Source organism: Fukomys damarensis, unplaced genomic scaffold (genome assembly GCF_012274545.1).
Source record: "Fukomys damarensis isolate Sample0158 unplaced genomic scaffold, DMR_v1.0_HiC HiC_scaffold_9, whole genome shotgun sequence".
Lineage (NCBI taxonomy): Eukaryota > Metazoa > Chordata > Mammalia > Rodentia > Bathyergidae > Fukomys > Fukomys damarensis.
The window spans coordinates 23,735,247-23,760,201 of record NW_022900921.1 but is presented as its reverse complement, the minus strand read 5'-3'; the positions used below and the strand labels follow the sequence as shown (position 1 = coordinate 23,760,201).

General features: G+C 49.1%; 1 protein-coding gene across 4 annotated transcripts in view; it reads left to right on the top strand.

Moving 5' to 3' along the window:
* The window catches only part of Stk10 (serine/threonine kinase 10), a 122,924-nt gene that overhangs the window by 47,472 nt on the left and 50,497 nt on the right, over positions 1 to 24,955 (top strand). For all 4 annotated transcript variants that reach the window (XM_010622168.2, XM_033761630.1, XM_033761628.1 and 1 more), the window contains 3 exons: positions 7,077 to 7,125; positions 12,312 to 12,461; positions 24,263 to 24,335. In XM_010622168.2, the coding sequence (XP_010620470.1) occupies positions 7,077 to 7,125; positions 12,312 to 12,461; positions 24,263 to 24,335 (272 nt within the window). The remainder of the gene's footprint in view (positions 1 to 7,076; positions 7,126 to 12,311; positions 12,462 to 24,262; positions 24,336 to 24,955) is intronic.

Here is a 24,955-nt window from a genome sequence, read left to right as displayed (position 1 = left end):
GTGTTTCCCTCATAAGTCCAGAGGGCTATTTTTTTACAAATGGGAGGCTGTGTAAATACATACAGATACTAGTTGAAGGGACTCCAGCACTGTCCCTCTTCATGCAGATCCCAAAAGCCTTGTGAAAACACAGAGCTTTCCCGGCCATCTCCGGGTGAGGCGTCTGAGGTGACGCTTGCAACCTGCCACAGCGCTAGCCTGGAAGCAGGCAGAGACAGGACAACTGCAGATGAAGCGCAGGAGCATGGAGCAGACGATCCCCGAGCCATGAGCCCCCGAGTGTCTCCGCCACAGTGTCGCCCTGGAGTTTGTGAGGGAGAAGAGGGAGAGGCCCAGGGGAGGCCTCCGGCCCTGCGGAGACTCTCCATCAAGCAGTCGCTCTCGAAGTGTGGTCCGGGGACCACAAGCGGCAGACAGCGTCTGAGCACAGCTAGAAATGCAGACTCTCAGACTCTGCCCACCACAGTGGGGTCAGAAACTGCGCTGGGGCCAGGGCCTGTGTGTAACAAGCTCTCCGGGTAATCGTGACGCATACACGAGTTTAAGGACCACCGTGTAGCATTTCACCTGGTACCACCGGAACTCTGGGACTGTCCTGTAGATGTTTTCCTGGGGAGTTCTTACTTGCTCATTGAATTGGCCTCATCCTCCTTTCGCATGGCCCTCGTTCATATTCCTTGTGTCTTTTTTTCTTCTTCTTCATACTGGGGGATCAAACTCAGGACTTTGCACTTGCCAGGCAGGCGTGGCGCCCCTGAGCTAAACCCCTGGCCTGTGTTCTTCGTGTCTTGCCAAGTGTGAGGCCAGGTACTTGTGGCAACCAGTAATAGCAAACCTCAAGTCAAACCATCCGAAACAACTGAAGAAATGTGTTACCTTCTCCATTTTATCTCAAAAGCCAGTAAGGAGGTAGGGTGTGAGCAGGGCTTGATCTCTGTTTTGCTCTTTCTCTCTGTCCTCCTATGTGTACATCAGCTTTTCCTTCACATTGGTTTCCCTCATGGTTGCAAGATGGCTGCCTCTAGCCATCAGGGCTGTTTCCCAGCTGGCTCTAGAATGACACATTGTGACATTCCACACTATTGCTTGCTTCTCTTCCCCTTCCTCACCCCCTTTCCCTTCCTTTGCCAGGGATGGGATAAATCCCAGCAAGCTCTCATGGCTTTTTTGCAGAGGGGAAGGAAGAAATACCTTGTTGGAGTGGGAGGCACCCCCTCTGCATATGATGCCCCAGGCACCAGGACTGAAAAAGCACCCTCTTTCTTGTCTGTCCCAATTCTACTCTTCCCTTTCTTTTCCAGCCTCCAAAGAGCCCACATCAGAGGGTCTTCCTAAAGCAGAGACCTGTCCACAGAACCCCTTGCTTAAATCCCTTGTGCACCGACACACACGCAGACACACATTCCCTCAGGTTAAGGTTCAGGTTCATACTTTGAAATGTTGGAACCATGGTTGCAGCTGACCTTTCTAGCCTGCTCTCCTTCCATCCTTCTGAACCCCCGGAGTGCTCCATGCTACCCGCCTGCCATGTTCTCCCATGATGCCCCACTTCTGCTCTGCCTTGTTCTGCCTTGGCCTTTTCCCCTTCTCCCTTCGGAACCCAGCCTTTTGTCACCTCTTCTGAGATGTCCTCCAGGGTAGCTGCCGTCTGTGTGATCATTGTACCCACAGCCTTCTGGTAACGTGATCCCGTACCACTCATCTCCAGGTCTTCCTCTGCTGGTGGTCTTGGGCAAGAGCCTGTCTAATTTGTCCTGGGTTCTAAGTCCCCAGACTTGGCACAGAGTAAGAGCTCAGATAGTGTTTGCTGACTGAATGCTGCTTTGATGAACCCCATTGTGCCTGGCAATATGGGCTTTCAGTGGTTACTTGGTTGCTATTTGCTGACACATTGAACCTCCCAAACTTTGGTTTTCTAGGTCTGGAGAAAACCCCCAGCCACTTAGAAGTTAGGCTGCTTGCTTCCCTGGCTAGTTCAGGAGTCAGACCTTAGTGCTGGGAACCTGGTAACGGCTATATTTCTGTTGGTGCTGAGCAGCCTAGGTATCCAGAAAGCTGTGGCAACTTTACTATAGGCAGCATGGGTGCTCAGTCCCCTTTAGAGGTGCTGAAGTATACATAGCCGGGTGTTACTTTAGGCCATTCTTTCTTTTTTCTCTTTTTTCACCTTCCTTCCTTTGTTCCTTCCATCCTTACTTTTTGTGTTATAAGGAACCCATAGCCTTTGCACTGAGCTGCATCTCCAGCCCTTAAAATATATTTTTTGTTTTTCATCTTTCTTTTTTTGTACTGGGGATCGAATTCAGGTCCTTGCTCTGTGAAGCAGGCGGCAGAACCACTGAGCTACATCTCCGGCCCTATATTGTTTTATTCTGACATAGGACTTTACTATAAGTTGCCCAGGCTGGGCTTGAACTTGCAGTCCTCTGGCCTCAGTCTTCCAAAGTGTTTGGATTACAGGCATGTGCCATCATGCCCAGGAGGCCAGTCGTTTCCATTAAAAAATATTTATTTCTAATAAAAGCTTTTTTTTTTTTTGGTACCAGAGATCGAACTCGCTTGGGTCTTAGCACTTGCAAGGCAGGTGGTGGCACCACTAAGCTAAATCCCCAGCCCTATAATTCAGTGGTTACACATTTTGATTGAATAAATGTAAAGATGCATCCCATAATACTTCTATAAATGTAAGTGCTCTCATTCTCTCTTCTTGTATGTATATTGGATACCTTTCTAAGGCATTGAAATTATTATTTTACTTGCATTTGCTTTCACCACTGTTATAGGTGCCCCTTGCTATAGGTGGAGGATTAGGGATTCCAGAGGCTGCTGGTGAGCAGAATGGCAGTGTTTGCTGTGTGTAATACACGGCCCCCTGTGCAGTTTGAACAGTCTCCAGATTACTTAGCACACCTGAGATGATACATTACCCTGTCAGGAGTCGTGATCCTTGTCACTGCGGGAACAGTGACAAGGGAAAGTAACTTTGAGTCAGTCACTTTTTCATGACTGTGTAGTCTGAAGCTGGCTGGGTCCATGGATGCAGATCACAGAGAGAGCGGGGCTGTCTTATTGTTTACTGTTGAGACGATTGCTTTATTGATGAAATCCCATGTGTTTCTGTGTAAGGGCTGACAGAGTTACTTGTTTTGTTTTACATTTAGTTATTTACTTATTTGTTTGTCTAACTTTTGGTTTTCTGAGGCAGGGTCTCACTATGTAGTCCAGGCTGGCCTTGACCTTCTTATTACTGTGTAGTGCAGGCCGGCCTCGAATTTATGGTGATCCTTCTGCCTCAGCCTCCCGAGGGCTGGGATTACAGGCGGTGCCACCACTCGGCCCTGACAGATTCATAATACCAGCCCTCTGCAGCCCTGTGCCACTGACAAGCTGAAGGCTGAATTCCTGTACTGAAAGCAATGCGGAGGGTGTGAGAATCAAACTGAAGCGGAGGAAGCTTGCTTCACTCGAGCTTCCCAGCAGCCATGGCAAAAGTAAAAATGAAAGGGGTCGTGGAGCTCTTGAACTTCAGGAGAGGAAATGAGCCAGATTCTCAGAATGCATGCACTTTCCCAGTTTTGACCTCAGAGAGGCTGAGTCGGGGGACCTTGGGTAATGAACAGTGTTGTGCAAGGGATGGTTTCACTGGAAGATGCAGAACCTGCCAGGGATTGGCCACGCGTCACACCGGCTCTTCCTAACTGCTGAGGGTGTGTGGATAAACTAGTTCTGGGAAGGCATATTTTTGTGGGCAGCCTGAGTAACACGGTCTGAGTGTGATGTTTTTCTGCTGAAAAGTGTCACACTTGCGAGAGATTCAATAAATACGTATCAATAGTGTGGCTTTCATGCTGTGCTTTGTGCCAGGAATCTCATTTAATTGTCTTTAAGATGGAGGCAGAGTTTGTTAGTGCCGTTTTGGGCCAGGCGTGGTGCTGCACACCTATAATCCCAGCACTCAGGAAACTGAGGCAGAAAGAACATTGAGAGTTTGAGGCCAGCCAGGGCTACATAGTGAGAGTTCAAGACCAGCCTTCGGTAAGGGATTTAGCTTAGTGGTGCTGCCACCTGCCTCGCAAACGCAGGGTCCCGAATTTGATATCTGGTACCAAAAAGAAAAGAACAGTCTGAACTACATAGTGAAACCCTGTCTCATAAACAATAAATAAATAAAAACAAATAAAGTGCTGTTTTACAGAGGAGGAAACTGAGGCCAGGGAGATTGACTTATCCAAGGTTACACACTCAAGTGGCTGAACCTAAATCTATTACCTTTTCCTTCCGATGGTGCTCTGTTAGAGAGGAGGGCAGTTATAGCCCCACCATGCACCAGAGCTGGCTCTTTTACGTCCTGGGTGTAACCCATCTGTGCAGAAAACCCTACAGGCCCACAGGCGTAGCTTGCGTGACAGACAGGACTGGCGAGGGCTAAGCTTAGAAGGGTAGTAAGAGGGCAGGAGCCAAGCACGGCTGCTACCCTGGCTTTGGTTGGTGGCACTGTGGGCCGTGCAAGGATTCACTCACATTTGTACCTATTTGTATTTTTCTGGGTGAGAAGAGAAGGGGTAAACTTTCATGCAGTCTCAAAACAAAAAATAAAAATAAAAAAACCAGCCCAGACCACAAACAGCAAAATACAGACCCCGAGCTCAGGAAGGGATCATAATAGTTCATGTTGGCTGCGCCCCAGCTAGGGGCCAGTCACCCTGGTGGGCCTGTAGGTGCGGCCATTCCTGGGAGGTCAGGGTGCATCCCATGCACCTTACCGTTGCTCAGCCACTGTCCCTGTGTGGTGTCAGTTTTGCTTCTCTACCACTGCCTCTCATAGCTGATTTCCCCCAGCATTTAGTACATTTTCCTTGTTTTTTCTTTTCTTTTCTTTTTTTAGACTGGGTCTTCTTGTGTAGTTCAGGCTGCCTTTGAACTCACGTATAGTCCAGGCTGGCCTCACACTTGCAGTGATCTGCCTGCCTCAGCCTCCCAGGTGTTGGGATTATAGGCCTGCACCACCATGTCTGGCAGCAGATAGTAGTTTTTGCTCCTTTTTTGTGGAACTGACAATTATGAAAAGACAGCGATATACTGTACTTCGAGAGGCTCGGTGCCAGATCACTTCTGTCCCCATCCCGGAATAAGAATGGTTCGTTAAGAGAGTGAATGAACGATTGGGTGAATGGGTAAGTGTAGAAGAAAGACGCACTTCTTCCTCGTGTTGTAACAGTGACGACCACAGTGTGTCAGCTCTTAGTGGTGTAGCAAGATCAGGCCAAGAAGAATCGAGAACACACCCCAAGGTTGGAGGCAAGTTTACCATGCCGGCGGACTTATCGGGGATTTCTCCACAAATGATCAGCCCGGAGCTGGCAGTGAACAGGGCTTATATGGGTTAGAGGAAGGAGGGTGGGGACACAGAGGCAAGACATTTATCATCAGTTTGTTGGTTGAGGAAATTACATTTAGTTTACATGATTTGATGGAAAAGTACACTGGACACAGACACTTCCCGAGAGCAAAGGACAGTGAAGGAGGAGGATGTGTGTTGGTGTGGGAGGGGGTGTGATCTGGGGGTGGCTCTCAGTCAGTAGGGTCAGCCAGCCGCAGGAAAATCCTTTTTTGCCCAGAAATCATTTTCCGGCTCACTGCTGTGGGTCACCCAGAGATGGATCCATCTCTGACGGCTCCTTGTCATGTTAGAGAGAAGTCTTGGGGAGGCTGAGACTGGCCCTGATGTTGATGGCCAGACAGGATCTGCGTGACCACACAGGAGGCCACATCCTGCCTGTCTGGTGGGCAGTGGGTGTGAGAGGCAGGTGCCCTGGCTGCTCTCCGCCCCGCCATGTCACATTCCACAGTTTGTGGCAGGGCCGGCAGGGCCAGGAGTGTCTTGTACCTGGGCATGGCTTGCTCCTCAGTGTAGCCCACGGGTGGGGCTGCAGTTATGAGCATCAGCAGCCCCATCTCGCAGGCTCACGTACTTCAGGTAACTTGGGGCCCCTGGAGAGTCGTGGACCCGGAACCTGGGCCTAGCTGTGACTGGCTCCAAAGCTGCATCCTCACATTTACGTGCCACAGGGAAGCCTCTGGAAGGTCAGCCACGCACTGGAGGCCCCCAAATCCTGTGTAGCTCCACACCCACCCCACCCCTGGGAGCTGGTGTGTGGGTCAGGGTAAGGGCTGCTTTCCCGTTTGAAGGGAGCTGGTTCAACTGCGGGGCTGAGAGCTGGAAGCTGGGAGGTGCTCTGGGGGTGTCTTGAAGTGTGCGATGTGTCCCCCATTTGGGAAAGGTGAGCAGGCATCTTTGCACATGGACAGGAGCCTGAGTGTGTCATAAGGAAGTGAAGATGAGACGGAGGCTGAGCCAGGGAGCGAGGACCCTGAGTTACGACCTGCTGTACTTTTTACTAGACTTGTCCTTTTCTGGCCCCTGTACTTGGCTAGGCTGGGAGCCCTCCAGGGTCTTAGGACTGGTGGTTCTCCCGAGGCCTTCTACCCATTAGGTGTGCAGTAGGTATATGATGGGTGGATGAGTGAATGAACGAGTAAGTGAATGAACGAATGTCCTAGGGGTTAAGACACCTCCTTTGCAGTCCAGGACCTTCCATCAAATAATCTGTGGCCTTGGCCAGCCCCACCCCCTTTTTGAGCCTCAGTTTCCCCATCTGAACTTACCTTTAAGACCTGAATGCTCTGAGGCTCCGAGGCAATGAGGGCTTTGGCTCTGGAAGGTGGAGAGGAGAAGAAACTGTGAGGGTTCTGTGTGGTCACCTTGGACAGGGTGGGGAAGGCGTGGCCACAGCATGGGAGGCAGGGCAGTGGCAGGGGGGCGGGAGGGGGGGGGGGCTGACAGGGAGGCCCTTGCTGAAGCTTGGGCTTCCCCAGCAGCTTGGTTTTTGTTTTCTGGAAAAATGAAGCGGCCAGGTGACTGTCCTGGTGTCAGAGCCACCTGTGAGGTTGGGGACAGATTGGCAGGGGGAGGAGGGGACAGGCTGGCTCTGGGGCGCTGAGACACTGGTGGGTGGGGTCTCTCCCTCTCGAGCAGGGCACCCTGCTCATCTCACTCGGCCTTCTGTTTCCTGCAGATCATGATTGAGTTCTGCCCTGGCGGAGCTGTGGACGCCATCATGCTGGGTGAGTATTCCTCCGGCCAGAGCACTGCTGGGGACGGAAGGATATGCCCTGAGTCCTAAAGCAGACTCTGGACGGTTCCTGCTCCTCCACGGCAGTGAGTCTGTGGCCTTCTCGAGCACATCTCTGCTCTGTCCCCCAAAGGGTAGGCTCTTCGAAAGATCGCTGAGCTGTCTTTGGAAGACCAGCCCTTCCATTCGAAGGCCACGGGTCCTCCCCCGGTCACTCACCCTCTCAAGCCTTCTTGGCTATCAGATGGGTGTGACACCTCATTTGCCTGACCACTCAGCACACTTAGGATCGAATGAGACGCTTGAGGGGACCTTCTGTGTGTGTGCAGTACTGGGATCGAACCCTGGGCTGTTCTGCCACTGAACTATATCCTCGCTCCTTCTGTTCTTTATTTTGAGACATGCCCTCACTAAATTGTCCAGGCTAACCTTAAACTCAGGATCCTCCTGCCTCAGCCTTCCAAATAGTTGGGATTACAGGAGTGTGCCACCACATCTGACAGGGAGTTTCTTTGAAAAGTGGGACACTGGCTGTCTTCATCCTTTTCTGCCGCTATACAAAACACTCGAGCCTGGAGAGTATTCGTAAAGAACAGAGATTAATGTGGCTCATGGAGGCTGGGAAATCCAAAAGCGAGGTGCCAGTGTCTGGTGCAGACTTCTTGCTATGCCATCCGTGGTGGAAGGCAGAAGGCAGAAGGGCAAGAGAGAAGGGAAGCTGCAGTGATCCTCTCGTTAGGAACCCACCTCCAGGGTAACCATTACAGTGCCATTGATCCTTTCATGAGGGCAGAGCAGTCACCTCCCAGAATCCCACCTATCAATACTGGTGCATCGGGACCAAGTTTCCAATTCGTGTCTTTTGGGGATACATCTGAGCCGCAGCACCCACCCATTTTGAAAATACTCTATAATGTTATTAGGTCTCGATATCCCGGGCAAGCTTGAACAATACCACCACCACCAGTGACAATAGGGTATTAGTAATAACCATTGTTTCTGGTCTTAGTCCATTTCCTATTGCAAAAACAAAGCACCCAAGGCAGGGGACTTTATAAAGAATAAAGGTTTATGTAGCTCACAGGTCTGGAGGCCGAAAGTCCATCTGTTTGGTGTCTGGTGAGGGCTGCATGGAGCGTGGCTTCACCATGCGGGGAGACTGTGCAGAGGAGAGCACACGGTGAGACAGGAAGCCAGAGAGATTCAGAGGGCAGCCTTGCTCTTCCCATAACATCCGGCTCTTATGAGAACCAGCTCACTCTTTCAGACGAGAGTTTATCCCCTTGTGGGCATTGCCCCTAATTACCGGTGCTAGGTCCCAACTCTTAGGGTTCTATTACCTGAACACAGCCACACCGAGGGCCAAGCTTTCCAGCCATGATTCTCATATCACATCCAAAGCACAGCTTTGTGAGCAGTCGCTGTGTCAGTGTTTTTGCATAAAATATCCTCATTTAATCTCAAGTGTAGAATCAGAAAGAGCATCTCTCTGTTATCTTCTTCTTCCTCTTCCTCCTCCTCCTCCTCCTTTTCTTCTTCCTCTTCTTTCTTCTTCTTTTTTTTCAAGTACTGAGGATTATTAAACCCAGGGTCTTTGCCCTGAGCTATATTTCCAGCCCTTCCTTTATTTTTTATTTTGAGGCAGGGTCTCCCTAAGTCAGTAAGTTTCAGGGCTAGCTTGAACTATAGATCCTCCTACCTCAGCCTTCCTGAGTGCTGGCGTTACAGGCATGTGCCACTGGCTATGTTTTACTCTTAATCTGACTGACATAGAGGTTGAAGAGGAGCTTGCCCTGTTGCAGAGTGGAACTGAGATGCAAACCCCGGTCTGGGTGACCCTCGCTCCTCAACACTGCCCGTCCTGTATCGCCCTCTGCTCACGCCAGTCCTCAGGACAGTGAGAGGGGAGTGGCCGTGGGCTAGGTCCCCGGGAGGTGAATGGCGGGCCTGGGCTTGTGGAATGGCTCGGGGAAGAATGGTCCGGCATGGTACCGTGTGAAGGTGGTCCGTCGGTCCAGGCCTACCCCACTCCCCATTATCTCAGGGCTGTTTCACACCTGTAGAACATCCGCATCGGGAGCCGTAGAAATGCTGGACCCACAGCCCTTCCTTGCAGAGCCCTACAGTAGTCAGTTTTCTGTTACTGTAACAAATACTGAAGAAAATAAAAGAGGAATCTGTGTTACAGTTTTGGAGGTTTCAGTTCCTGGTCTTTTGGTCCCATTGCTTTGGGAGAGAAAAACAGGAAGAGACCAGCACCCACCCTCCCCTTCAAGGATGCACCCCCAGTGACCTAAGCCTCCCACAAGGCCTCACCCCTAAAAGGGTCTACCGTGTCCCAAAGTGCTAAGCTGAGGACCAACCTTTACCACGCAGGCCTTCAAGGAATGTTCCAGAGTCCACTGCAGAGCCCCCGACCACTCCCGAAGCTCAGGCAGTGAGAAGCTGCTCTGGAATCACCTGACAAGGAAGGAGCCATATCCCAGTTGCAGCTCTGTCCCTGGGGTTGCCTCCCTCAGACACCTGCCCTGCCTAGGGGCTTTCTGCCCCTCCTTCACCTTTCCATTGTCCTACACGGTTGGGAACACTTAGCAGCCTGGTCTGGGGCTGTGGAGATCTGGGGTCCATTTCCAATTGTCTGTTTCTAGCTGTGGGATGCTGAGCCATCCCTCTTGTGAGAAGGGGAAAACTCCATGTGACTGGTCACTGTACGGCCTTTCTAGTCTAACGCCTAGTGTCTGCTTAGATGGGAAGGGACATGATTGGCCACCTCTTGCCTGCTGTTAAATGTTGGTCTCTAAACCCAGTCTAGTGCAAGGGTCAGGACTCGGATTGGATGTGGTGTCAGAAGGGACTGAGACTCAGCTGGGATTCGCACGTGGTAGGCGAATACTCTACCCTACCACAAGTCACACCAGAGCCCTTTCTTTAAAATTCACAAGTTACTCAGCTAGCCTCAAATTCTCAATCTTCCCGCCCCAGCATCTGAGAGACTAGAATTACAACCACCACACCTGGTTGATACAATTAAAAAAAAAAAAAAAAGTAGAAGGTATTCATGTAATGCTCTGTAATTAAAAACTATTTTTAAAAATGTACTTGAATGACTTTGTATAGTGTGAGTGCAGTTTTATGGCATTCTAGGGAAAGGCAAAAACAATAGGGACAACTCAGAACTCAATGCTTAGAGGCTGAAGATAGGGGAAAGTTTGACTATGAAAGGCATGGGAGAATTTGGAAAATGATGAAACTATTCTGGCCCCAGGTGATGGGGTTACGTGACTGTAAAAATTTACAGAGCCGTACATCCAAATAAAACTGGATTTTATCATCTGTAAATTGTACTTCAATAAACCTGAGGTTGAGGAATGTGTCACACCACTGCCGTGTGGGTAGTGTGAAATGAAATGATGCACTAGTCCTTAGTCTAATGTCTGACACATTATAAGGGCTCAGAAATGATGGTGATTGGATCATAATTATCTTTAGCATCATCATTATTACTTCTATTGTTTATCTTTCATTTATGCCAGCAAATCAGACATGAATAAGTCACATTTGTAACATGTTTAAAAACTGCTAATATTCCATCCCTGGACTCATTTCAGAAACAGCATATCCATGTTTTTCTGAGACAAGGTCTCTCTGTGTAGGCTGGCTTTGAACTCACAGTGATCCTCTTGCTTTAGGCTCTTAAGTGTTGGGATTACAGGTGTGCACCGCCACGCCTGGCCTCAGTAATCACTTTTTATTGCCTATTTGACACCTGAAAAGTTAACATACTTTGTGCAAAGAGCCCTGCCTACATAAGTAATCATCCCATCTCCCATCTATAGACCAGGAAGTGAAAGTCCAGAGAGTTTGAGCCATCTGTCAGGAATCACATAGCTATGCAGGGCAGGACCTGGGTTCCGGCTCCAGCCGAGAACACAGAGGTTAAGGATGAGGCCATACAGGAAGGAGCAGCTTGCGGAACCCACAGAGAGAGGCTCCAGTCCAGGGGCCCTGCTCTGGGGCCCGGCTTCTCAGACCAGTGTAGCCAGTGCCTGCAGCCCTGGCTCCCAAGGGACCCGGTGGAGGTTTGGACTTTGTGGATTCCTGGCCACTGGGAGAGATAGACACAGACATTTCCTCACCACCAGTTCTCGTCTGCCTGTAGACTCTGCTTCTGCTGGTCTTGACCCGGGATGCCCTTGTCCCACTTTCTCTCCTCTCTCCCCTCAAGTCATAGCTTAAGTATCTGAGCACCCTTCACCATGTTCATGTCCCTGTCTGCATCCCTGCACCAGGCACGGAGCCCGACATCCGTTAAGGGGCTGCAAGTTTAACTGTGTCCCCCACAGTTCATGTGTTCAGAACTTAATTCTCAGGCTCACAGGTTAATGGCATTTGGAGGTAACCCTTTGGGAGGTGATTAGGATTCAATGAGGTCATGAGACTAGGGCCCCGATGACGGGATTAGTGGCTTTATAAGAAGAGACAGGGTCAGAGATTTAGTTCAGTGGCAGTGCACCTGTCTGGCAAGTGTAAGGTCCTGAGTTTGATCCCCAGTAACAAAAAAAGAGAAAAAGAAAGACCAGAGTGCAGCTCAGGAGTAGTATGCTTGCCTAGTATGTGCAAGGCCCTGGGTTTGATCCCCAGTGCCACACACACACACACACACACACACACACACACACACACACATACACACACATGAAGACAGACCTGAGTTCTGGTTCACCATGTGATGCCCTTCTCCACTTCATGATCGGCAAGAAGGCCTCACCAGATGTTGACACCATATTCTTGGCCTTCCCGGTCCCCAGAACCCTGAACCCAAATAAGTTTCTGCTCTTCATCAGTTACCTGCTTTCAGATATTTCGTTACAGCATTGGAAAATGGAGTAAGATGTTGTGTGTCTACTGACACAGTGGATATCTACATGTCTGGGGTTGTGGTTATGAACCTGAAGTCTGAAGTAAAACTTTCTGGTTTGAATCTCAGATCTGTGTCCTCCCCACTTGTGTGACCTTGAGCAAATGACCTCTGTGAGCCTCATTTGTGAAACGGGAATAATAGCTTTGCCTGCTCCATAGAGTTATTGGGGTCAAAATGGGTCAATATAGATAAAATGCTTGTACTTCAGTTGCCCACGGTGAGTGCTTGATGAGCTGACTACAGTTCTCTGTTTGCAGAGCTGGACAGAGGCCTCACTGAGCCCCAGATTCAGGTCGTGTGCCGCCAGATGCTGGAAGCCCTCAACTTCCTGCATAGCAAGAAGATCATCCATCGAGACCTGAAGGCTGGCAATGTGCTGATGACCCTTGAGGGAGACATCAGACTTGGTAAGTGTGGCTACCAGGTGATGGGGTGGGAAAGGCAGAGCCACACAGTACCTGCCTGAGGAGTTGGCTGGGGAGGGAGCGGCCTGGCCCTTGCCATGAGAAGGAACTTGGGCTGGGTCCTTCCTCCCTTGGCCTGTGAGAGATGAACAGTCCTCTGCCCTCTAGCCCTGGACTGTGGGCCATCCCTCTCTGCTGACTCAGTGGTTCTCAACCTGGGTCACTTTGCCCTCTGGGGACATCTGACATTTGCAGACAATGTAGGGTGAGTGGAGGCCAGGGCTGCTGCAGCTAAGTGTCCTGCGGTGGAGAACAAGGCAGATACCCAGAAGTGTGTTGTGCTTCTCCCCACCGATGGTCAGATCCACAAATGTGGAACCCATGCGAAATAGTCAGAAGGCCAACAGTGTATCGGTCTTTTTTATCATTTCTTTTCTTGTGCTTTCAGTAAGTTCTTTAGCCTAAATGACACAGATGTACCCTCTGCTCCAACTGCCTCCTGTTGCTGTTCTCCCTGAGACATTCTCCTTGAACTGGCCTTATCTTTACTCTGCATTGTAATTAGGCCTTAGTGGTGCTTTTAGAGAGTCTGGAGGTTTGTCAGTGGATGAAACACAAATGCTTATTATATAAAACCTGTGTAGTACAGGTTAAAAGGAGAAAGCTGGAAAGTGCTTCTGGTCTCATCCGGAAAGGTCCACCAAATGGCCAGGTTGTCACCCCAGATGCCTGTGGGCTGGAAGGATGCGTAGAGGTGGAGACTTGAAGAGAATATCTGTCACAAGAGAGAGGTGCACTGATAGGTAAACAGTTCATCTGTCCTTCCATGTTCTCAGTCCCATCCTTCCAACACAGAACTGTCACTCTTGGTTCTTGCTCTAGTGACTGCCTCGATGTCTTTGCGGCACATTTTAATTATGTCCACAAAGAACTGTATCAGCATGGAGTCCTGTGAGTGCGAACCTCAGGGGTCGTAATGTGGGTGGGAATGGAAAAGCACATCATCAATGAAAGCCGCCCTGTGTAGTGGGAGGGCAGCTTGAAGCATCTCTGCTGTGTGGGCCTGAGAGGGTGGGCCCTTGCTCTGGGTCACAGAACTGGCAAGGACAGAGCCAGGGCTGAACCCTAGGGCTGCTGGCCGAGGAGCAGGTGCTGGTTCGGGGAGTGTCAGAGACGGGAGTTCTGTTTCCTGACCTGGGCCTGGGAGTTGGGAGTGCAAAAGAAACTGTGTGTGAGAGGAAAGCGTGGAGTGGGTAGTAAAGATGGTTAGGTATTTGCCAGATAGATAGACATGCCTGGGCAGGGTGATCCAGGAAGAAAGAATTGTGGATATAGGCATGGGATGAGAAATAGCAAGGTATCTGAGGAAGAATGATGATAAAAACAACTACACACATCTCCTGGGTCGATGAAGTCCCCATGGGTGTCAGGCATTAGACACGACACTTTGTATGTACCCTCTCAGTATCACACGGCAAGGAGCAATCGCAGGGGTAGGGACCATGCCCATTTTACAGGTGAGGATGCAGAGGTCTAGTGTGAACTGAGGCACCTGAGATCCTACTATGAGGTGGGAGAGCAGTTGAGTTTGGCTTTCCTGACTCCACAGATGCCAGAGGACAGCCCCATTCCTGATAGAGGGAATGGGCTGGGAGGGGCTAGATCAGGGAGTGCTAGGGGCAGAAGAGAGTCACGGGTGCTCTTGCAGAGTCACAGGGAACACTCAGCTCTAGTGAGAGATACAGATGCACACAGCCAGGGCCAGGACTGCTCCGAACCTGGTGGGCAGGTAGAGAATGCAGCCCCATGGCTGCCATCTGGGGCAAGCCCAGTGGGCTCCTCATCTTCTATGCCATTGCTCCTGCCTTGGCCCAGTTGCACCCTAAATCTGGAGGGTACTGGCGCACTGAGCACACTCATGAATCGCAGACTGGTGGTGGGGAGCGAGGCGGAGGGGCGCATTGAGATAGCCAGTTGAGAAAACCAGGAAGCCAGTTAAAGAAGAAAAGTTCAGGGAGAGTTGTATGAATATTCACACAATTCCTATGGGGCCCTGGGAACAGTGATGTGAACACCTGCCCTGCTCCCTGCTGAGCTTCAGTCTGTAGAATCAGGTAGCGGTGAAGCAGGCCTGGAAGGCTAAGTGGCATCTGTTGACCTCTTCCTACCTTCTCAGGACTGTCTTGGACCCTGGAGCTCCACCACTACCCCCATGTCCTTAGCTTGCTCAGGGCTGCCTAAGAGAAGTGCTCTGCAGGGCCGGGGATTTAGCTCAGTGATGCTGCTGCCTGCCTTGCACGTACAAGGTTCTGAGTTCGATCCCCGGGAACAAAAAGAAAAGGAAAAGAAAAGAAGTGCTCTGCAGATCTCATTAGAGACAGCCTGTGCTGCCCAGCTTTAGATCCTGCCCCTGCCACTTCTGCTCTGGGGTCTGCGGGTCATGTTTAGCCATTCAAGCCCCACTTCTTTCATCTGTACAATGGGTAGAACAATAGAACGCCTTGCAGAGCTATTAGGACAGTTGGGATCAAATAGAAAGTACTTGGAGGCAGAGGCATAGGGTCAGCCTCCTCTCTGCATCCAAGCATTTTGCTCCTTCCTCGTGTTAAATATTTACTTTTGTCTAGGATCTCCAGCTCCCTCTGGGATTCCTTTGACAGTTATCTGCTGTAGCACAAGCTGCAGTGCTGGGTGAGTAAGAAGTGAGTCTGGATTGATGGGTGAGAATCAGTGGTGCAGAGAGAGAAAGTGTGTCTGCTGACTGAGATGTAGGGTATTCATGGGCTATAGACTTTGAGTCTGAAGATCTGTCTTCTTGTCCTGGAACTGCCACTTCGCAAGTCACTTAAACTTTCTGAGCCTTGTTTTCCTCCACCTCTGAGTGCAGTGATCTCCTACCCCAGGAACTTGGTTGGATGACAATGAGACAAACATCTCGTGGGCACCTGACACACCCTAGAGGCCCAGCAAATTTGAAACTTCTTTCTTGGGCTGAGGAATGTCCCCAAAGAATTACTGTGAGGTGCAGTGTACGCACTGTCCAAGACACTGGAGTTCCTCACCCAGGTCCTTCTCATAAGATGGGAGGTGAATTTTACTTTGGATCTTTGAAGCTCCAGCACAGGTCTCAACTGGCCTAAAAATCCGAGCACCCAACTTGAACCTGGAACACAGGAGGTATTCAGTAATAAATCGTTAGCATTGCTTCTTCACTCCCTGACGACTCCAGGATCCCGAACCCTAAAGCCCTTGGCTCTGCGGGATGCCTGGGGGGCGTGGGTGAGTCAGGAGCCAGCCCCCCACCTCTCACCCCACCTGCCCCTGGCCCAGCATCCCTGGTTCTTGTCCCAGAACATTAGGATCCTAGTTCCCCTTTTCCAAAAGGAAGGTGTTCACAGCCCCCAGAGGCTGCCTGAAACCCCAGAAAGTACTAAACTGTATATATGTTGATTTTTCCTGTACATACTCTGTCTACCTCTGATAAAGTTTAACTTATAAATTAGACATAGTAAGAGATTAACAATAATGAATGATAAATAGAACCAACCCTTACAACAATGACCTATAATAAAAGCCATGAGAATGTGGTCTCTGTCTCTTGGAGGAGTCAAGGCCGATAGTTGATATTTCTGATTGACCATGGGTAACTAAAGCTATAGAAACTAAAATTACAGCACTCAGCAATGTTGGGTACGTATAGCCTCAACTCACTTAATCCTCAAAGGCCACCGATAGCATGCTATGGAAGAGGGATATGGGTACTAGGGAGGTTAATTCACTTGCTCAGTGTCACACAGCTGACAGGGAAGAACTGGGGTCCAAACCAGGACATCTGGCTCTGTCGTGCTTTTATTAAAGACTCTCAGTGCTAAACAGTAAAGACTCATCTTCTATGAAGGCCGACAGGAAAAGGTGAATAGCACAGAACGAAATCAAGTAAGAGAGATCCCTGGGCCTCATGATTCGTTGGAACCTAGAACACAACTGTTGCCAAGACTGTGGCTCTAGCGTCTGCCTTTCTGTGTGTTGGTTAGGCTCTCAGACCAGCACTTCTCCTGGAAGCTTCCGGTGAGATGTTCACCTGCTGGATGAACCGAAATCTTACCATTGGAGGTTTTAACATCAGTGATCTCAGTGAAGCATTCTGATTGGTCCAGCTAGGTTCACATGGAGATCCCTGGGCCAATGAATGATGCCCAATAAAGAGGTGTTCTCTGACAGGCTAAGTTTGTAGTCAGTCTGTCCTGGTTAGAGAGTGGAGTCAGGGAGTGAAGTAGAGGAAGCCACCTTCCCCTCCTGGGTTCCTCTCTTCCTGAGAGGAAGAGGATTGGAAGAAATTGTTGTCCACCTAACCTGGCACTGCCTGGGAGAATCATTCAGGCCCAGAAGAGGGGATAAGAGGGAGCCTCGGCAGACACACTGAGGTGGGAGGCAAGAACAGCAGCATATATTTGTGACTGAGATTGGGGTGTTGTGGAGATAAGAGAGTCTTGGAGCCAGTGACGGTGGGGAGCTGAAGATAAAGGGGAACAAATGGAAAAAACAATGTCAAGTCGCCACAGGTCTCTAGTTGCCTAAAACCTAAAGAGAATGAAAGGAACCTTATCTTGCCTTGCCAGGGCAATTCTTGGTCTCACAGCTGGATTCTGGGACACACTGTTAACAGATGAGGAAACGGGGATCGGTAGTGTGCTTGCCAGAACACTGGAGTCTTCTCACCTCCCTGCCTGGCTTGATTCCGTGACACCCCCAGGAAGGCAGCTCTGCCTTTCTCCTAATGAGCTCAGCGGGCGACTATGTTCAGAGGAAGGAAGCCCCTGGGACCCAGGCCCAAGGTCGCAGGCGCCTTGCTTTGTCCTCCCCACTCCAGGTTCATGGGTCTCAGCCCTCCCAGGGCTTGCTTCCTTATCTGTCTCCCGAGGGCACTGCTGGCATTTTGGAAGGGACAGTTTTCACCATGCAGGACTTGAGCATCCCGGGCTCTCACTTCCTGAGCGGTGGGAGCACTGTGGCTCATTGTGACATTGTAGGGGGATGGTTACCCCTCTCACTTACACCAGCTGCCCAGTTACCAGTAAAACTAGGTGTGGCTCTTCACCGTTGCTCAGGGAGAGCCACCTGCAACATCTCAGACCTCAGATGGGAGCTGGATGTGGGTGGGCTTCCTGGAGGAGAGGGGCGTGCCGAGCACAGGGGGCAGCAGTTTGGCTCTTGATGGATCAGTTGATTGCAGCTGGAACCCAAGGGCTCGAGAGTGTCAGGCGAGCGCTGTGCCCCTGCCCTAACCCAGCTGCTGTGACTCAGCTGTTGCCTGGGACCATCCGGAGGATGCTGCTGTGTCTTGGGTTAGTCAGGGATTCTCATGTCTTTGTACAGCATGTCTGACGTGGTATACATTTTACACTGTGTAGAACTTTCTATTCCCAAGGTAATATGTGATATTTATACATAAATAGTGGGCATAAAGGCATTCATTGCAACAATAGAATAGCAGGAAATCACAAATGACCCAAGTGGGCATCTGCCACTAGAGGATTAATTAAATGTTATGATATAGGCATACAATGGAATCGTTGTTAGCTGTTGAAAATTAAGTTGTAGAAAAATGTATTCTCTTACAGAGGTGCAGAGTACATGGTAGGTATGATGGCACATGCCTACAGCATGGGAGGCTGAAGCAGGAAGAATCTTTAAGAACCCACAAGTTCAAGATGACCCTGGGTAACATAGCAAGACTTTGTCTCAGATAACAAGCAGTGATGTGTACTTCAGTGCTGGGGAAGGGGAGCAGACTGCCTGTGAAGTAATATGTTTGATCTAATTACATTTTTAAAAATAAGAAGCAACTATGTCTACCTACCAAAACCCCAGGTTCTGTATTCTTGAATTTAATCAGCTGTGGATCAGAAATATTCCAGGGTAGGCCAGATGTGGTGGTGATGCCTATAATCTCAGCCCTCTGGAAGGCTGAGACAGGAGGATCATCACAAGGTTAGAACTTAGCCTGAACAACTTAGCTGATCCTGTCTCAAAATGAAAGACAAAAAAAGGACTGGGGTTGGAGCTCATGTGAAGACCCAGGGTTCAATCCCCAGGAACCTGGAACCAATCTTATGTGGATACTGAGGGAAAGTTTTACATAAAAATATTTGTATATTTTTATTTACATATTCTTTAAATCTTTTTTTTTTTTTTTTAACTGGAGATTTACCTATGGCCTTCACATTAAGCTGCATTCTAGCTCTTTCTTAATTTTTTGAGGCAGGTCTCATTGTCTATAAATTGCCCAGGCTGGACTCAAATTTGGAATCCTCCTGCCTCAGCCTCCCAGAGTGCTAGGATTACAAGTATGTTTACATGCAATTTACATAAACTTTTTATTTTAGTAAATAAATATAGAATTATATAGTCTTAAATGTTTTATCTCTGTTAGGATTATAGGAACTTCTAAATCTGTAAATGTTGAATTTTTAATAAGCAGCATTGCTTTGGTATTGGTGATCAGAAAACACACAAGAATTAATGAGTAGATAGATAAATGGTCCCTATAGAGAACTTGGAACTACAAAGACAAACGCAAGGGCCCGAGTTCGATCTCCGGTACCAAAAAAAAAAAAAGAAAGTGTGTTCATTTATTTTCCATGCTAGGGGGTCAGACCTAGGCCTCATGCACACTAGGCAAGTGCTCTACCACTGAGCTATGTTTTATTTTTAATTGACATGGAGTAATTGTACGTCTTTATGGGGTACTGTGTGACATTTCCGTGAAGCACGCAGTGTATAGTATCCAGTTCGGGGTAACCAGCCTGTCCATCCTCCAGGGTACCAGTCGTTTCTGTGTGGCACATTCAGGGACCCTCTCTACTAGCTATCTTGAAATGAATACAGTTAGTTATCAACCAGCTATGCTCCTGCACTACAACAGGATGTTGGAGTTTTTCTCCTGGGACCTCCCTCTCCCCTCCTCCCTCCCCAGCCCCCTTCCCAGGCTCTGCTAACCACTGCTCTCCTATCAAGATCAACTTCCTGACCTTCCACATATGTGAGAACCTGCAGTATTTTTGTCTTCCTGTGCCTGACTTGGTTCACTTCTTCCCTAGTCTGCTTTTAAAAACTGAATAATGTCAGCTTACTTCCCCCATACCCTTAAATGCCTCTCATGAATATGATTAGTTTAGTGCTTCTTCTTTTTTTTTTTTTTTTTGTACTGGGGATCGAACTAGGGCCCTTGCACTTTCGAGGCAGGCAGCAGAACCACTGAGCCAAATCCCTGGCCCTTTAGTGCTTCTTTTGTGTTCCACGCATGCATAAAACCCGTTTTGCCTGCTCTAGCCCTGTGCTGGAATCCGCACTGTGACAATGCCATGCCTGCCGCCTGTCTCTCTGTCCTCAAACCTGGAGGAGTCTTTGAGGGGGGGCTGTTGGATGTGTGCAGTGGTTCACACCTGCGGCCAAGTCCCGGAGCTTCCCCGTGGTGCGCCGGCTCACACCTCCCCCAGCAGAATGTGAGGCTCTTGCTCACCACATCCTGGGTTTTATTTTACTGAAGAGAGAGAAAGAAAAAACCCACAAAACCAAATTTAAGTTGCTAAGTGCATTTGTTTTTTAAACCCCCAAAACAATCCATGCCGTTGAAAAGAAAATCTAGAAGATAAAAGTACAGAAAGTAAAAAAGATAAAGCCCCTCTGTGTGCTGCCTCCATGAAATCCCACTTTCAGGGAGGTGACTGCTGTGCAGTGTGACGTGCAGTTTTCCAGACCTTTTGTGTGTGTACGTGAGTGCAGGCACAGCAAGTACACATAAGGCATATATTGTTCTTCTAAAATACAGCTGGAATCTTTATTTTATTTTATTTTATTTTATCTTTTGGTTTTTTTGAGATAGGGTCTCACTATGAGGTTGAGACTGACCTCTAACTCACTATGTAACCCAGGCTGGTCTCGAACTCACAGCGATCCTCCTGCCTCAGTCTCCCGGGTTCTGGGAATACAGGTGTGCGTCACCACACCCAGCTAGGAATCTTACAATATATTCTGTTCTCTATTCTGTGACATGTTTGAGACAGTATGTCACAGACAAAAAAGTCACTGTGTCCCAAGGCAGTCTTGTCCCAGCACCACAAAAACGATCAAGCGAAAATGAACCAATTTCAAATGCAGTCTCATCCTTTTTTTTTTTTTTTTTTTTTTGGATACAAGATCTTGCTGTGTAGTCCAGGCTGGCCTTGAACTTACTATGTAGTCCAAACTTGCCTCAAACTTGCAGTGATCCTCCTGCCTCAGCCTCCTGAGTGCTGGGATCATAGCTGTATGCCACCCCGCCCAACCTGCAGCCTAATTCTTTTAGGGCTGCGTATTGTTTTTTTAATTTCAAAGCTGAGAAGAGCCATAACCTTGTAGCGATGTGTCAAACATTTTTAAAAAATCTAGGGCTGGAGGTTTAGCTCAGTGGTGCCACCATCTGCTTCACAAGTGCAAGGTCCCAAGTTCGATCCCCAGTACCTCCCCCCAAATCTAAAAACCAAGATATATCATGTAAAGGTACAAGATCCCAATGATAAATCTAACTGTATTGTTTGCTTTAAATGTACCAGTAAACTTAATGGGAAAAAACTCTAGTTTGTAAAAAAAATACAGTGGGGGGATATGTTCCTAGACTCTCAAAGAATACCTGAAACCACAGGTAGTACCAAATCCAATGTATACTATGCTTTTTCCTATGCATGTATATTTCTACAATAAGGTAATTTATACATTAGGCATAGTTGCTGAGCATGGTGGTTTACACTTGTAACCCCAGCCCTTGGGAAGCTGAGGCAGGAGGATCCCTGTGAGTTTGAGGTTAGCCTGGGGTACATAGTGAGTTCAAGGCTAGCCTGAGCTACAAAAGAAGATCCTGTCTAAAAAAAAAAAAAAAATAGGCATAGCAAAAGATCAGCAACTATAACGGTGGAACAATTATGACAATATACTATAATAAAAGTTCTTTAGTGTTTATGAGTTGTTTATTTCTAGAATGCTCCGTGTAGTATTTTCAGATTGACCACAAGTATCTGAAACTGTGGAAAGCAGAACCGTGGATGAGGGGCCGCTGGGTGGGTGCAGGGATTGCAGCAGGGGCCGAGTGTTCGTTTACTTGTGTCTGTGTGAATGTTCCTTCCGTAGACTTGAGGGCTTCGTGCTCCAGCTGTGGTGCCGGGGATAGATACAGCTGTGTGTGAAGCAGAAATTATTTCTTTCCTTATGCAAGTTATTGTCCATAAAGGGAAGTCCTTTAGTCCCTGCTGCCCTGTCTCTGATTTGCTTTATAGCTGGAGGAGAAGAAGGAGATGCATTTTCATGGAAGAGCAGCCATTCCTGGAGCAGGGCGCTCAGGCTACCCCCGCAGCTTCACAGGAAAAGCCCAAGGTTGCTGGGCCGCGAGGAGGGGCTGTCCTCTCTCCCCGCTTCATGTTGGTTTCTGTCTTTGGGGCCGGAGGGGAAGTAGCAGCTACCCAGAAAGCTAGCTGGTACTTGTTTCAGGGAGGGCCCTGGGACCCAACTGTGTGTTGTGAAATCTGGTGATTTCTCTTTCTCTTCTCCATATCAGGGAGGGATTTGGAGTCCCATGGTGGTAGGGTTGAGGGCCGCTTCTGGAGCCTCCCCTGGGTCTGGGAGGCAGGTGCTGTTCCCGAGAGATTTCCTGGCCTGGGACCACAGGCCGGTGACCATTGGGGTTTGCAGGGGAACCAGTCTTGTGGGCCCAGGCTGACTGGGCAGGCAAAGGGGGACCCTGGTCAGCAGCAGAGCTGGCTTGCGTGTCTACCTCACCTGCAATAGCTTCTGGCCCCAACCTGTGGGGTAACAGAACCCCATCTCCCCTCTGGCCAGCGATGCTGAGCAGGCAGCACTGCCGAGGGCTGAGGTAATCAGTCTCCTGGTCACTCCCACGAGGGGCCGAGGTTCAGCCCAGCCTCACCCACACCTGGCTCAGTGCCCTCTGCAGCAACACACTCATCCACGTGTGCAGCGAGCTCCCCATGAGCCTGGCTGGTAGCTGTCATTGTTCATTGCTGTCTCGTGATCGGGGAGCCCTACAGATCGGTTCTGCACATCAGCCTCTCCATGTTGCACATGGGAAAACTGAGGCTCAGAGGTTTTGTGACTGTCCTGGCCCCTGCCTGTCTCCACTTTATCTGCTTCCACTCCCACGTCCCTTCCTGCCATGCTGTCCTGTCCCTCCTGGTCCCCCTGGCCAGCTTGTGCCCACCCCTGGCGCCCTCTCCCTGAGCGGACTGCCTCACCCCTGCCTGGGAGGCAGGCCAGGGTGATGGCTGTGTCTCCACCCCTGGCGTGAAGGCTGGGGGGGGGGAAGGGCTTGTCAGGGGACCCCTCCCTTGTTCCTCCTCCCGCTCCTGCCGTGAGCTCTGAGCCCCTCGCCCCCACCTTAGACAGCCCGCGGGGACATCGGTGATTAGCACAGCTCCCTGCTTCCTCCATGAGCTTTGCACAGCTGAAAGCCTGGCTTAGTTTGCTTTGGTCCCACTGCAGCCTCGACTTCCCACCCAGCTCTTTGTCTTTTCTTAGTCCAGAAAACCATACATGTTCATCATGACCGTTACAGAACCCCGAAAGCGGAAGGAACCTTGTCTGGCCTCACCACCCACGGGCACCCGCTTAACCAATTCAGTGAATTTCCACTAGTCTCCCAGTGCATACTTTGGCCTTTTGGGGGTGAAGGGGCTGTGATCTGACCACAGGATGTATACAACTGTAAATTTTCCCTTTTCCTCACTTTATGAATAAAAATAAATGTAGAAATAAAATATTTCACATTAAATACTTCAGAACTAATTTTAATGACTACAGAATATTTCATACATGAGGTGATATCATTTTTTCTTAACCTCTTCAGTTGTTTAACTTTTACTATACCTTTCTTCCTCTCCTAGTTTCCTATTTAATCTTTCACCAAGTGTGTGTGTGACAGGGAAAAGAGTGTATGGAGGCGGAGACAGTCTTAAGTCCTTTCTGAAAAAGGAAAAGGCAGGCCATATATTGTGTGTAGAAAGTTTTAAAAATGGTGTCTATGGCTGACAGCGTGGAGGACAGCACTTGGAGGCCTGGGGTTTAATCTCTAGAACTGCCACAAAAACGCTTAGCCAGGTGTGGCGGTGTATGCCTGCAATCCCAGTACTCTGGGAAGCAGAGGCAGGAGGATTGGTAAGGTTAAGTCCTAGCTAGAGAATTTAGCAAGACCCTGTCTCAAAATAGAAAATAAAAAAAGGTGGGGATGTAGCTCAGTGTGAAGGCCCTAAATGTAGTTCATTTCCCAGTCCTGGGGAGAAAAAAAGCTAAACAATTTAAAATTTGTTACTACTATAATGCTACTTTGATGAACTGGATCAAAGGAGTATGAATATGGCAGAAGTTCTAATTTACCTGACAATTTGCTTTCTTAAAGGTTCATGCCAGTTTCCAAGCCTGTGAGGTAGGAAAGTGGCCAGCTCAGTCTGGGGTTTTTTGTTTTTATTTTTTTTTTGTTTGCTTGTCCCCCCGCTCCACAGGGTCTCACTATGTAGTTTAGGGAGACTTGAAACTCACTGTGTAACCCACGCTGGTTTCAGAACTTGTGATCCTCCTGCCTCAGCCTCTCGAGTGCTGGGATTACCATGCACAGCTCTCAGTCTGTTTTCACAATAGGTGTTTTCTGGATAGAAGTCAGTGTGCAGTGCACATCCCTGAGTGCACATCACAGACTCGTCACCTGGGGCTGTGGGTGGAGGAATGTCCTCGAATATTTCATCTGGGATTTTGTCTTGCAGCTGACTTTGGTGTGTCTGCCAAGAATCTGAAAACTCTGCAGAAACGAGATTCCTTTATAGGAACGCCTTACTGGTGAGTCGCATGGCTTCTGGAGAACGGTGGGCTGAGTGTTCCCCTGAAAACTCTAGCCTCAGGGTGGTTTGGGGGAGTGAGGCCCGGAGTCAAGGACCCGGGTCCGGGGTGAGCCAGGCTCTGCTCTGCTTAACTGGCACGGTGACTTTGGGTGTGTCGCCTAGCTGGCCCGTGCCTCAGTTTCCACTTCTGTAAATGAGGAATAGAAAGGTGCTTAACTGAAAGGGTTACTGTGGGGCTGAGTGACACACAGGAAGGCGCTCCTTGAAGAAGCAGAGTGCATGAGAAATGGCTCCGTCCTCTCTCGTTGGCATCAGTGCCAGGCACTGGGGTGGGGCGGGAAGGTGAGCAATCCAAGGTCACTTCTTAGCCTCACAGAGCCTCCCTGGAATTCCCTAGTCTCCTGTGTCTCCTTTCTTACTAAAACTATTACTTTAAAAGAAACAAAACTCTCATTCAATTTCACACCTAATTACTTTCTGTGTTGTGGTATTTTCACAAATTGCCATTGTGGAGTTTAGCTCCTTTCTTGCTTATTTCTCTTAATTGTTTCTCTCTCTTTTTATTCCTCTTTCTCCTTTTCTCTCCCATCCCTTCTTTCTCTCTGTGCTGTCGTAGTC